The sequence below is a fragment of the Oncorhynchus clarkii genome, chromosome 8 (genome assembly GCF_045791955.1).
Source record: "Oncorhynchus clarkii lewisi isolate Uvic-CL-2024 chromosome 8, UVic_Ocla_1.0, whole genome shotgun sequence".
Lineage (NCBI taxonomy): Eukaryota > Metazoa > Chordata > Actinopteri > Salmoniformes > Salmonidae > Oncorhynchus > Oncorhynchus clarkii.
This window is the reverse complement of record NC_092154.1, coordinates 41,791,505-41,806,374: the sequence shown is the minus strand read 5'-3', so window position 1 is coordinate 41,806,374 and position 14,870 is coordinate 41,791,505. Positions and strand designations below refer to the sequence as shown.

General features: G+C 42.6%; 1 protein-coding gene across 1 annotated transcript in view; it reads left to right on the top strand.

Annotated features, from left to right (window-relative positions):
• Positions 1–6,862: 6,862 nt before the first annotated feature.
• The window catches only part of LOC139415393 (forkhead box protein O3-like), a 47,075-nt gene continuing 39,067 nt past the window's right edge, over positions 6,863–14,870 (top strand). The window contains exon 1 of the mRNA XM_071163508.1: positions 6,863–8,458. Coding sequence (XP_071019609.1) covers positions 7,901–8,458 — 558 coding nt within the window. The 5' untranslated portion in view covers positions 6,863–7,900. The remainder of the gene's footprint in view (positions 8,459–14,870) is intronic.

Below are 14,870 nucleotides of genomic sequence, written 5' to 3'. Positions count from 1 at the left end.
AGTTTACACTGTTAGCCAGCTAGCTAGTGGAATGGTATCAAATACAGCAAACACATGGTGTCCATGTTTTTGATGCCATTCCATTCGCTCCAAACTAACCATTATGAGTCATCCTCCCCTCAGCAGCCTCCTGTGGTGCTGATATATCACCATGCAAGCTACAGTTTGTACTGTGATTGGTCAACAACGACGGCACCGCTTAAAAAATAGAACAGAATCCTATTTTCTCCTCCTTAGCTGAGTGGCTTCCACTGGCACAAGCATCACCGGGGTGGAGATGTTGTTTGCTACCCTCACCACCCGGGGGCAGCCCGTCAGAAAGTTCAGGACCCAGTTGCACAGGGCGGGGTCGAGACCCAGGGTCTCGAGTTTAATGACGAGTTTGGAGGGTTGTTGTTCAGTTTGTCTGGGATGGAGAAGCTGGGGGCCATGGTCAGCCTCACATCTGGGTGCCGGACTCAGTCTAATGGGCAGGTGGAAAGGACCAATCAGGAGCTGGGGAGGTTCCTAAGGAGTCACTGCCAGGAAAGGCAGGGGGAGTGGGCCCGGTTTCTTCCCTGGGCGGAATACGGCAAGAAATCCTTCACTCATCCCCCGGGCTGACTCCCTTCCGGGGTAACCTGGGATATCAGCCGGCCCTGGCTCCATGGACTCCAAGCCAGACCAAGGCCCCTGCAGTTGACGAGTAGTTCCGGCTCACAGAGGTGTGGAACGCTGCCCACATGAGGCTTCTCTTGTTTTGTAATGTTCCATGTTTAAACACACCATCTGCACCTGCTTCCTGACTCCCTGCGTCTTTGTTACAATTCCCCAACGTGGGGACAAATGTGGAGACCCCACCCCTTGATTAAAAAAACAAAAACATTTATTGTGAAAAACATATATATATATTTTTTTAATATCTGGGGGTTTTGGTCGGCTGTATCTAGGCTCTGTAGTAGTCAAATTGTTTTTGACACCTTTATCTGAATCCCACAGTTTTTACCTCTCCAAGAGTAAGAAATATTGGGTGTCATAAAAGGCACTATTGGAGTTTATACTAAGACGAAATGCAATATAACAATCAATGTCTACTACTTCATAGGCTTTATCCAGTGTACAGCATGGGTTCCAACATTTCAAGTGGGCATTAGGGGAATTTTCAGTCGACGGACACTCCATTATGAGACGTATAGTTTTGAAATCTAAATTTACTTTGAGGGTAGTATAAAATATTATGCATCATTTAGAAAATTCCACCAGAGGTGGTCAGTTTAACAGGTTTTAAAAGATGATTTATGCTAGACATGAAAATGCGGTCCGCGTTTGACACAATTGCAGCGCCTCCAGAGGCTTTCGCTGCCAAATCAAGGTCCGTACTGCATTGTCGTGCGCCTCCCAAATGTTGTAATAATGTGGAGGGCTCCACAGGATTGGTTAACTGTAGGAGTGGGCGGTGTGTCCGGTATAAACAGAAACTCACTTCCTTGACAATTTCCTTCACAACAGCCCTGCTCCGTGAAGCACAAGAAGTATGATGCAGAGGCCACATCACAGTAAATGTAGTACGGCAAAGCAGACTCCAGAATGACCATAAATCAGCTTTTATTACTGACATCCTCGTCACGTACCTAAAAAGGAACTGACAGGGAAACAAGAGAAACTCATTCAAGCCCACTATTAATCTTCCTAAAACAGAGGGATGTATACTTAGCTAAACTGAGCAGAATAAGGGACAACCCACATCGGTGAGAGCTGAAGGGATGGAAAAGTGTCCTTCTTAGTAGATAACTACCACCCCCTTGTGGTTGGAATTGAATTGTGCCACTGGAAAATAAACAATGTACTTACTGTGTGTGCTGATACTTTATGTAACCAGCCATCTGCCGTGTAAAAATGCCAAAGGTAATTTATTTGTGCCTACTGTTTAATAAACTAAAGGTGAAAAGAAATGGGTCTTGTGCCTTTTTAGGGATGAAACTGCAAAGGCAAAACATGGTATTACTTAACTCAGGTGCATAGGAATGCCCTGCCAGGCCCACCCAATCAGATTGAGCAAAGAAAATAAATTAAATACACATTTTTTATTACTACCTCATCTAATATTGTTAAGGTTTTCTTCCGGTGAAGGAGAATGACAAACATTATCTTAAATAATCCTCTTCCTCATCTTGATCCCCCCCCCCCCCCTTCTAGCTCTGACTCTAATGATAGCTACTTTACTGAGAAGAAATGTACTTTCTATGACCGGGATATGTGGTTGCACTAACTGTAAGTCACTCTGGATAAGAGAATCTGCTAAATGACTAAAATGTCAAATGCAAATGTATTATGAAACAATTACATACTTTTACTTTGTATCTTATGTTAGATGTGTTGGATGCCTCCGGGTTCATTCAAATGGCAGGCATGGCTTGAACGAGCTGAAGAGAGAAACCGACTGAAATGCTGGGCTGACTTTATACATTTCTACCAGAAGATGGCAGCAAATGATGGGTAAGTGATGACAAAGATTAGTTATTATTGCTTCTAATGATGTCATCCTGTTAGCGCACAATAGCCTGTCCAGCATGGGCCAACCTACCTTGTCTTAGTGAAGCAGTATCCGTGAAGTGCCCAGTACACCTACAGAACCACACGCAATTTTGGTTTCCTGCCCTCAAGACTCCTGTAGTCTGAGCCACCTGGCATAAAATTGTGTGCAATTAATGTCACAGTATTAATGCAGTGTAGTACATTGAGTTTTAAAGTGTGTGTACTGTGTAGTGTTTGGGAACGTTATGATCATATGATCATCGTATTTGTGCCAGCTCCCTGGTACATATCTTGAGGCCACTGGAATTGTGTGTATGTGTGTGTGTGTGTGTGCATGCCCCTTCTGCGAGCATGTGTTTGTGTCTTGGTGTGTTACTGTCAGTTTGTTAGCTGTCTATTCCACCATAACTCTCGATTAAGGGAAAATCAATCACGGTCTATTCCGAGGGCTCTAATCCAATCAGAGCATTACAATGTTTGGGAAAACATCAGGCAGAAACATAAATGGTAGCCCTCTTTTGTGTATGCAACATTACACTAGCCAGGGGACAAGATAAAAGGGTGGATGTCACACAGGGGTGGAGAAAGAGTCACTTATATAGCTGTTTTAAGTGCGTAGGCCCCTGCTGTACACCTACAGTACCCTGTAGACCAGGGGTGGGCAACTTGCGGCCCGCGGCCCCACTTTTGTTGGCCTGAGGACAAATGTTATAAAAATAGTTTTTTTTGGAGAAGCCCGGTGGGGTCTCAATTTACTATTGAGAGTTAGAATAAATCAAATCAAATCACATTTTATTTGTCACATACACATGGTTAGCAGATGTTAATGCGAGTGTAGCGAAATGCTTGTGCTTCTAGTTCCGGCAATGCAGTAATAACAAGTAATCTAACTAACAATTCCAAAACTACTGTCTTGTACACAGTGTAAGGGGATAAAGAATATGTACATAAGGATATATGAATGAGTGATGGTACAGAGCAGCATAGGCAAGATACAGTAGATGGTATCGAGTACAGTATGTACAAATGAGATGAGTATGTAAACAAAGTGGCATAGTTTAAAGTGGCTAGTGATACATGTATTACATAAGGATACAGTCGATGATATAGAGTACAGTATATACGTATGCATATGAGATGAATAATGTAGGGTAAGTAACATTATATAAGGTAGCATTGTTTAAAGTGGCTAGTGATATATTTACATCATTTCCCATCAATTCCCATTATTAAAGTGGCTGGAGTTGAGTCAGTGTCAGTGTGTTGGCAGCAGCCACTCAGTGTTAGTGGTGGCTGTTTAACAGTCTGATGTCCTTGAGATGGAAGCTGTTTTTCAGTCTCTCGGTCCCAGCTTTGATGCACCTGTACTGACCTCGCCTTATGGATGATAGCGGGGTGAACAGGCAGTGGCTCGGGTGGTTGTTGTCCTTGATGATCTTTATGGCCTTCCTGTGACATCGGGTGGTGTAGGTGTCCTGGAGGGCAGGTAGTTTGCCCCCGGTGATGCGTTGTGCAGACCTCACTACCCTCTGGAGAGCCTTACGGTTGAGGGCGGTGCAGTTGCCATACCAGGCGGTGATACAGCCCGCCAGGATGCTCTCGATTGTGCATCTGTAGAAGTTTGTGAGTGCTTTTGGTGACAAGCCAAATTTCTTCAGCCTCCTGAGGTTGAAGAGGCGCTGCTGCGCCTTCTTCACGATGCTGTCTGTGTGAGTGGACCAATTCAGTTTGTCTGTGATGTGTATGCCGAGGAACTTAAAACTTGCTACCCTCTCCACTACTGTTCCATCAATGTGGATAGGGGGGTGTTCCCTCTGCTGTTTCCTGAAGTCCACAATCATCTCCTTAGTTTTGTTGACGTTGAGTGTGAGGTTATTTTCCTGACACCAGAATAATATAATACACAAGGTGCAATTTCTAAATGTGGTTGTGCATCAGCAGTCACTTAATTAGCCCATATCAGCTAATTGGTAAGTTAGTCTAGTGGCCAGCTATCTAATCTTACAGTAAGATTAGACCGCGGTGGGGCTTATCATATTAAAAGCTGCAAATATTTGCCTCCACCCTATGGTAGGAAATCATGAGGGGGACCACTAAAATGTTTTGCTCGCAAGGTGGGGGACCCACGAGACACTGCGGCACCCTCATGATGAGTTCCGTTTTTTTGTGGCCCCCACCCTCATCAAAGTTGCCCATCCCTGCTGTAGACCGACAGACAGTCTGTTAACCCTATAACACACAGCGCAGAGAGCACTTAAACAAACGGCCCCCTACTCTGTAGACCGACAATCCTGTTGGTGTGTTCGTACTCTTAGGGGCACTGAATGGAGGTCTTTGTGATGTGGTGAGTAATGTCAGTTAAAAACGTTAAACAAACTCTGTTGAAACATTTAGCCGCGAGCCTTCGCAGCGAGTCGCGAGTCTTGTTGTATGCATCTCAGGTGAAGGGGGATAGAAGTGACAGGAGAGAATGGAACTACGTACTTAAAACAGCTACAGTATACATGTACTTGGCCTGAAATGAATGACACAGCCTCACATTAATAGGCAACACATCTGACATTGCTGTGATGTGTTCATTTTGAATACACCCCGGGTGGGCAACTCTGTCGCTGACCTATCTCTCCACCTGTGTTGACCTATCTCTCCACCTGTGTTGACCTATCTCTCCACCTGTGTTGACCTATCTCTCCACCTGTGTTGACCTATCTCTCCACCTGTTTTCTTTCTCTTTCTCTCTCTCTTCTCTTAGAACAGCCTACAGAAGTATTCATTCATCCATCCCCTGTGTCCCTTTCCTCTCTCTGATGCCCAAAGACATTGTACCAAGTTGGGTCAGAGCCCTTCTCGCAAGCAAGGGGAGGCCGATGACATAAGAGCATCAGACTAACTCCTTGAATGGCATACTCCTTGAAGTTTGCAGTTGTCTAAAAAACACTATTTTGCTTAAAATGTATTTTTCTTACCCTTAAGTGGATGTACATTACTGTATTTATACTTGGGATATTGTTTTTCAACAGGAAAGGTTCAAATATAGCTGGAGTGTGTCTTTAACCCTCCACTGCAGTAGCTAACTGCAGGCACCAAACTGCTGTACCAGCCATTCCTCTTTATATACATAGCTGGGACAGGAGGAACAAAGAGGAGCATGTTTACATGTGAGCGTGCGTGCATTCGTTCTTGTGTTAATTTTGTATACAGAACAAAAATATAAACGCAACATGCAACAATTTGAAAGATTTTATTGAGTTCATAGAAGGAAGTCAGTCATTTGAAATAGTCAGTATACATGCATGTGTATGTACTTCGTTTGTTATAATTATAAATGAAATAGTGTTGATGTTTTCCATGTAAAATTCAAAGCCATAACACAACCAATGCCTTGCAGAATGTGTGTGTTTTGTCTGATTTAGTATATAGGATTGTTATCCATTCCTAATCAATGCCATCCGTTCCAAGAATGAATTGATGAATACCGCGCACAGGTGGAATTCGCGCATTCCTGTACATAAATCGAGAGCTCGTGTCCCTGCAAGGTGGACGCGCACTTTACACAACATCTTCTCTGTAACAAAGACGTATGGAGGCTGACTAATGCTGGTGTTTTGGTACGGTTTTGGTACGGTCTTGGAGGTGGGAGGGGAGGGGCAACCACTCCGAAGTATCACATACAGGACAGATAACCATAGCATTTATTCCCTTATCTCTTCATTATGAATGACGTCATGTGTTTGAAGAGGTCGATCTGGTTTGAAGGGGGCGTGTTCTGCGCGTGCTGTCCACATTGATTGACACCCATGCTCACGGATTAAAGGTTTAAAGATACTGTCATTAAAATAAAATGACTTAACTTGACTTAAAGACTTCACTATTTCATTATAATATTTGGTAGAATGCATGTCATTTAGGCTATGAATGAAGTATAGGCTAATACCCAACACAAGGAAAACAAACACCTACTTGCATATACCTAAATTGTTACATTCTAACAGTGCACCACAGCGGAAGTGGAAATAATGCTACATATGTCAACAATACCTTTAACAATAATTGCCATAATGTAGCCTTTGTCATTAGTCTATGAATTATATTTCCAAAAGGAGCAATATAATTATTTGGAATTCAATGTAAATGTCCTCTATCCACCGTTGAATTTCTTTATGTTCTTATTATTGTACAATAATATTTGTATGATCTGTCTGTCTATTTCTGGATCCCTCAACATGCCAGGACATGTGTCCCTTCCACAAACTGCTTGCCTGGATATGCCAGCGCGCACATAGGCTACTGTATCTTGGAGGGTGTCTCTTTAAAAGGCGGAAGGGGTGGCCTTTACAGTGGTAACGTTAGTCTTATCTAGCCACCACTATTGCTGCTGTTGCTGTATAACTTTGAGCTTGTTGCGGGCTGTCACATGACGGAATGTGCTAAGTAGATAGATATGTGTGCAGCAGAAGAGATCGGGCCTACTGTAACCGCGAGTATGATGTGGCGTTTCTTTTTCCATACCAACTGAGCTGCGTTCGTCAGTAAAGGCGGCTTTTTGAGAAACGGAGATAGCATTCGAATTCCCGTTCCTTTTCGCTGCGTATTGTTTTTTCAACAATACGCAGCGTTCCTGTATCCAGTCTCATTTTAAAAGGGACTTGAGAGTGAAAGGGAATTTGGCAAGATGGCAGCAATGACAGGAGGGATAGGACTATGCAGGAATTAATCGCTTCCATCACCATAGCGCGCAGTGACTGTACGCTTTTATCCGTGGCAGACAGCTTCAGTGTGATGACGTTTTACCAGGTTCTCCGTGGCTATTGACGAGGAGGTTCAAATTGGTGTATTCACTTGCCTTGCATCAATGCGGGATTTGATCTTGAACGCGCAAGGTAGGAATGTGCAATCCGCTCATTGATGAACGAACTCGCGCTACACAGTAGATTACTCGTGAACGAACTGTAGTCATTGTACTGTTGTTATCAACATTGCTCCAGGCGAGGAGAAATACGACGAATATGCAGGCGAGGAGAAATACGACGAATATGCAGCAACCCGTTTTGAACTGTTGCGATTGTCAAATGTAAAGTCGCTGTGGCTTGCATATGGAGCCAGGGAGAATAGTCATCGTTTAATAGTTATGGTGCGAAGACATTTATAATGGTCCACGAGTAATACGATTAAAATATATCCTGATCAGCATAGCGGTGCTTTTTTTTGCTACTAGAGGATTTTCTCAATTCACGCGGAGTTGATAGTGACCCTTGGGGACTGCTGGTCTGGAATAGCAACAAAGGCGGGGGCGCGCATTCATGGAATGCGAATTTGACAACTCTCCACTACTTATCTACTGACCTTATCAGCGGGCAGCAGGGACGTGCAAGTGACTGAAGGAGAGATGGCCGAGGTTCCAGCCCCCAGCATTCACACTGAGTTGGACGTGGCCATAGACCCAGACTTCGAGCCACAAAAACGGCCACGATCGTGCACATGGCCGTTGCCCCGACCCGAGTCCAATTCTGGCAAACCAGAGAGCAACGACACTGACATTATACCTGAGGAAGACGATGATGAAGAGGAACAACATGCCACTTCCATGGCCATCAACGTCAATGGCACCAGCTCCAGCCTGGGAGCAGACGACCAGAACAGCAACAGCCCTACGGCCGAAGGACTGCTGTCCAGACAGGAAAATGGAGGCTCCCCGCTCCCCTCCCAGTCCCCCACGGCCACTTCTGGCACAGTCAGCACCAGCAGCCCGGGGGCGCAGACTGCACGGAAGTCCTCGTCGCGCAGAAACGCGTGGGGGAATCTCTCATATGCTGACCTGATAACCAAAGCCATAAGCAGCACGCCAGACAAGAGATTGACTCTGTCTCAGATTTATGAGTGGATGGTGAGATGTGTGCCGTACTTCAAAGACAAAGGTGACAGTAACAGCTCAGCTGGGTGGAAGGTAAGCACAAACGTTTTCCTCATCTCCTCATTCATTCCCCCTTCCTCCCTTCCCCTGTCATCAAAACAAAAACAATAACAAGAAACACATGTCTAGAGAGTTTGTGCTTTTGGATGTTCCCTGGCTTTGTTTATAAACATACACACACTCTGTCATTCTCTCTCTCTCTATTTCCCGCATGTGGAATTGAGAAACACAAAAAACAACACAAAACTTTGTATCAGCAAGTGAGTCCGGACTGTCTGTAGCTTATTTAGAGAGACTTTAATCAAATGAGTTTACGACGCACAGAGATTGATACAATTAGGCTACATAAATCATTAGACTGTACAGTCCTACAATTAATCAACATTTAAGAGTAAAGAACAAAACATGATTGTGCACCTGACCATTGACCGAGTCCAATGCTGGGAAACAAGAGAGCAATGACACTGACATTATACCAGAGGAAGAGGACGACGAAGAGGAACAACATGCCACTTCCATGGCCATCAACGTCAATGGCACCAGCTCCAGCCAGACAGTCAGTTCAAAATGATATTTATATATTTGTTTTGTACATCTTAGGCTAATGCTTGCGATCCTCTGGGTCAGGTAGGCTACTGTAGGACTACAGTCAATGTTGTTAAAACGCCGTTGGGGAATTACATAACGACTTGGAATGCTGCGGGCTCGGGTGAACAGCCTGGGGTAAGACTACCTTCAATGGGGACGCTATGGTCGCAAAGTGCCGAGGGATGGGACACATGATGTCATGGATCAAAACTCACTGTGTCGGGAGCCCGTGGAACTTGCCTCGTTGACCGAAAAGGCCATATATTCTCACGAGGGGATGAGTTATCTGTGCTCAGGCGGCAAAGGGGGCAGCTGGAGTAGGCCTATGTGCCGTGCCGCTCATGGAATATTGGTCTTGGAGGGCCTGGCGGCTAGGGTACTCATGTTTCAGTGGACATTAAAAAAACTGGAAGAGGCAGGATGCATGGACAGATGTCGTTACTACATAATTTTGCTTTTCAATCACACAGATCAATCTGCCGGCCAGGACAATGTAGTTCAATATAAGACAACCAACGACACCAGCTTTAAGGTATCAACATGTAATGGCTACTGGCATTAGGAAAACATCCAATGAAACTAAAGACCAGCTTTAGTGGCAGGTGTTCAACAAGGCAACCATGGTGTTTTCACCCGCGTTCAGTTTGTGATTTCACTGTCAGTTGGGGTCCAGGACAGAGTGGTTAGTTTGTCGTCTTAGGTTTCATACAGGTCAGATGGGAGAGCTGGCTTTGTTGAGTAGATTTGCTCAGCAGATCCTAATAATCCCTGTTGGTTTCTCTCCTCTCACTGAATGACGTCGTCACTCATTACACACACTACTTAAAAAAAAAAAAAAAATCACTTTTTTTTTCTAGCTTTCAAGTAGGCACATTCTTCTCTTCCTCTCCCTTATAACTCTTCCCTGGATTCTTTGTGTACAAGAGAAAGTAGTGCACTATGTTTTCTGTTAATATACCCGGTAAAAAATAATGGTTAATAAACAACTCTAAGGGGGCCAATTTAAAATCTGTGATTTTTTGGGGGGGGTTTTATATTTTCCAAAATTCTGTTTTCTCAGTTTTATTTTTCCTGGTTTTAGATTGTTTGTATTTTTTTTCGCTCTCAAAATTACAATTGTTCATAGAGGAAAAATGAAATTCCATGTCGATGGTTAAATCAGATCAGAATATATTTTGTTATAGGTTGTGTCTATTGAGGAATGTGCTGGTCTGACAGAAAACAAACATATTTATTTTTCAATGTAATTCCCCTTTAATTAGGCATCTGGCCATTTAATTGTGGGTCTAGGGAGTGAAGAATGTGCTGGTCTAGCGATGGTTCTGTACTGCTGCTACTCATGTCACAAAGTTTGCTAATAGCAAATAATAGATACAAATTATATACTTACTCATGAATACAGTACCTCTGTCAGGTAAACCTACTTTGCAGTTAACACGGAGTGATAGACAAATGCGCACACCACACATACAGACGGGTGATATTGCTGGAAATTAATTGGCAAATATTGTGTTAGGTTTGGCTTTTTTAAGCCAATAGTGGCTAAGCAGGGGTGGTATAATGTCAGTTGTTTGTGAGCATGCGGTGTTGGAGCATGCGGTGTTGGATTCTTGTGAGATTTTTTTTATTGAATATCCAAAACATAAAATATACTTGCAGTGAAGCCGCTCAACAACTACATCACACCAGTCATCCAATAGACTCCCATTCAGAGCTACACACATAACCATCCAGGGTCAATGCCCTGCTCAAGGGCACGTTGACAGATCTCCCACCAGGCCAAAAAACATGAACATGAACCCTCCAAGATCCCCCCACAGTTCCCCAATAGCTGTCCCTCAACCATTCGAGACCCCTCCCACAGCCCCCCCCACCCCAAGAAGAAAAATAAAAATAAGATACAATTAGTTCCATTCCCCATCCCCAAGAACCCCCAATGCACCAACAACCAAGAAAATGAACTAAAGAGAAAAAATAAAAAGACAGGAGAAAACAGCAAACAACAATGCATGAAAATATATGTATAGAAATAAAAAATAAAAATCATAACAGCAATGCCTACTTTATATGTTTGTGTGCATGCTGGCACTATTACATGTATGTGTGTGTTCTTGTATGCGTTTATTTGAATGATAGTGTGTGTGTATATGCATGTGTACAAACACCTGCACGGCATCCGCCTCAGGCAAACCGGCATTAGTTGTAAAAACACTGCCCCTCAGTGTCATTCAAACATACTTTTTATTATGTTTTATTTTGACTTATTTTTTAATATCTTTGACCATCATTCTATCTCCTGCACAGCAACTCCGCTCCCACTTGTCTCCAATTCCACATCCCAACCCTCAGCTTCCCTCTGCCCATCCCACCTATCTCTGCTGGCCCCCCTCTTCGGATTTCTCTGCACCATATATCAACTATGCTGTGATGTTTAACGTATAATTTCTATCCTATTCGAATAGAATCCACAGATTGCGAGTTGAAGATAAATATTTTTACTAAGAGTATTAGTAATTGACTGACCCGGTCTCTCCAGATCTCCTAGCAGTACAATTTCTAGGGTCAATTTTAGATCAATGCTATGCATTTTCAGCCATTCCTGAACCTGAGACCAGAAACAGGCTACCTGAGGGCAATACCAAAATAAATGGTCTATTGATTCTGTATCCTCATAACAAAATCTGCAGAGTTTCTATGCCCCAAATATTTTATGCCCCAAATATTCAACATTTGTTGGTGGCACGAATTCAATATAATAATTTTTTCAAGCACAAAGTCTTGAATCTTGCGTTGTGTTATATATCAACTCATACACCCTGTACCATGGAATTGGTACATCAAAAATCTCTTCCCAACTATTTTGCAATCTCTATGGCACAATTGTCAACATCCTGGTCCTCAAATGAAACTGGAATACTTTCCTATTTATGCTGTTTTTATTCCTCCGCCAGATCCTTTATATTGGGCAGACAGACCAGTTCCCTACATCCCCTCCCGCTGCCACCTGCCTCCTCCATTTTTGGGGTAATGCTTTAATCAACTGGGTTTACTCTTGGATTGAGCAGACCTTCCCCTACAATTCTGATAACTACCATTCTAATTTACAATATAATTTATGAACAAAATACCCTTTTCAAACATCTTTCCCATAAATACAGGTATTTTATCAACCAGCACATTTGAGTTCAGCCATAATATTTGTTGTAATATTTGTTCTATCTTTTCAGGTGGATGAAATTGAAATTGTAGCCAGCTCTGCAATGCTTGTTTGAAAAAGACAGATACTTTGAAAAAAGTATCATTTTCAATTAATCGCAAATGAGACATGGCAATCTGGATGATCTTTTCTTAGTAATCTACTGAGAACCATTTAGGGTTCAAGTAAAACTTTTGATTAAGTGAAGCTTTTAGAGAGGTTTAGTGCTTTTATAATTAATAATCTCAACCCACCCTATTCATTATATAGATAGGCTCATTTGATTTTTCCTGGTTTAGAGTTCCAGATAAAGCAAAATATTTTTTTGCTCATATGATTTGAAAAATGAATAATCAGGAGTAGGCAGCGCCATAAGTAAGTGAGTAAACTGATATATTACTAAGGAGTTAATCAGGGCAATTTTTCCATAAATAGACAGGTATTTACCTCTGCAGGATCTTGTCTATTTTTAAAAGTTTTCTATTGAAATTCATTGTGGAGAGCTTACTTGTGAGATTTGTTTATGACAGTTTGGTATGGAACACATGACAAATTGCATGTACTTTTGGAATTGTTTAGCTAGCTACTCATAGGTGAGCTACTGGTAGCTCGTGGTTGACCTGTTGGAGACCCCTGATGTAGATAATCAATCACATTTAGTGCAGTCATGTAGATCATCCATCTTTCATTGAACACAGTTATGAGTAGGTTGGGAAATGTAAAAATTCAGCAGTGATTACCCGTCGGTCATGTTTTGAGCCCCACCTGTTGCCTGTTTTTCATGTTATTTTAGAATCAATGCGTGTCACAAATCAGTTTGCAAACAATAGAAAAATATATAAACTCTGCAAAAAAAGAAAAGTCCCTTTTTCAGGACCGTGCCTTTCAAAGATAATTTGTAAAAATCAAAATAACTTCACAGATCTTCAATGTATAGAGTTTAAACACTGTTTCCCATGCTTGTTCAATGAACCATAAACAATTAATGAACATGCACCTGTGAAACGGTCGTTAAGACTCTAACAGCTTACAGACGGTTGGCAATTAAGGTCACAGTTATGTACACTTAGGACTCTAAAGAGGCCTTTCTACTGACTCTGAAAAACACCAAAAGAAAGATCCCCAGGGTCCCTGCTCATCTGCATGAATGTGCCTTCGGCATGCTGCAAGTAGGCATGAGGACTGCAGATGTGGCCAGGGCAATAAATTGCAATATCCATACTGTGAGACGCCTAAGACAGCGCTACAGGAAGGACAGCTGATCGTACTCGCTGTGGCAGACCACGTGTAACAACATCTGCACAGGATCGGTACATCCGAACATCACCCCTGCGGGACAGGTACATGATGGCAACAACAACTGCCAGAGTTACACCAAGAACATACAATCCTTCCACCAGTGCTCAGACTGTCCGCAATATGCTGAGAGAGGCTGGACTGAGGGCTTGTAGGCCTGTTGTAAGGCAGGTCCTCACCAGACATCACCGGCAACAACTTCGCCCATGGGCACAAACCCACAGTTGCTGGACCAGACAGGACTGGCAAAAAGTACTTTCACCGACGAGTCGCGGTTTTGTCTCACCAAAAATGTATTGTATACTGCTGCATTAATGATGTAATATGCCAGGGAGATGTGTATACTGTAGCTAAGAAAGTAATACTAAGTGTGTGCATGCTGGCACTATTACATGTATGTGTGTGTTCTTGTATGCGTATGCGTTTATTTGCTGTATGCGTTTATTAAGCTGTTAGTAGCCCATTTGGTCCCTTTCCCCCTCATAATTCAGCCTACTGTTCTGACTTGGTGGTGCACATGTAGTCTATTGCCTGTTTTAGAGAAATGTCATCATTGAATATAGTAAGAGCTTTCATTGTCTGCTTATATGCTCCCTTTACTTATCCTTCGGTACTAACTTGGTGTACAGGAAGAATACTGTAAGAACGACCCTTGTTCTGATTTCTGTTGCTGTACATTTCGAAAGTGCTGAACAAATAGTTATATTGACTACGTCAGTCTTAGCTTGCTCTTAATCAAAATTAAGGATCGCCTCTTATCCTCTCATTCCCTTATGTCATAGTTTGTACATCTCAATTGTCAGTAGAAACCACATTTGTATACATTAGATCTGGTATAAGATAATTCAGAGAAAAAAAACTGTACCATCTTTGAAATTTGAGAGAAAGGCCATAATGTATTTTTCCATGCCAGGTGCAATTTAGATTTTATCCAGTAGATGGCAGTAGTGTACGCGCAAAGTTTTAGACTGATCCAATGAACCATTGTATTTCTGTTCAAAATGTTGTATCAAGACTACCCAAACTGTGCACTCTCCTCAAACATTAGCATGTTATTCACCGTAATAGCTAATGTAAATTGGACAGTGCGGTTAGATTTACAAGAATTTAAGCTTTCTGCCAATATCACATATGTCAATGTCCTGGGAAATTTTCTTGTTACTTACAAACTCATGCTAATCGCATTAGCCTATGTTAGCTCAACTGTCCCGCAGGGGACCCACCAACCCTGAAGAAGTTTTAAGCAAGTCAGCCATATCAGCTATGGCGGTAAATGAGGCTGAATGAACTGTTTTGCTCCCAGGTAAGGCTCTGCTGATAACCAGGTGTAGTGGTGGTAAGCATTCATTCCATGGTGCTGAAAAG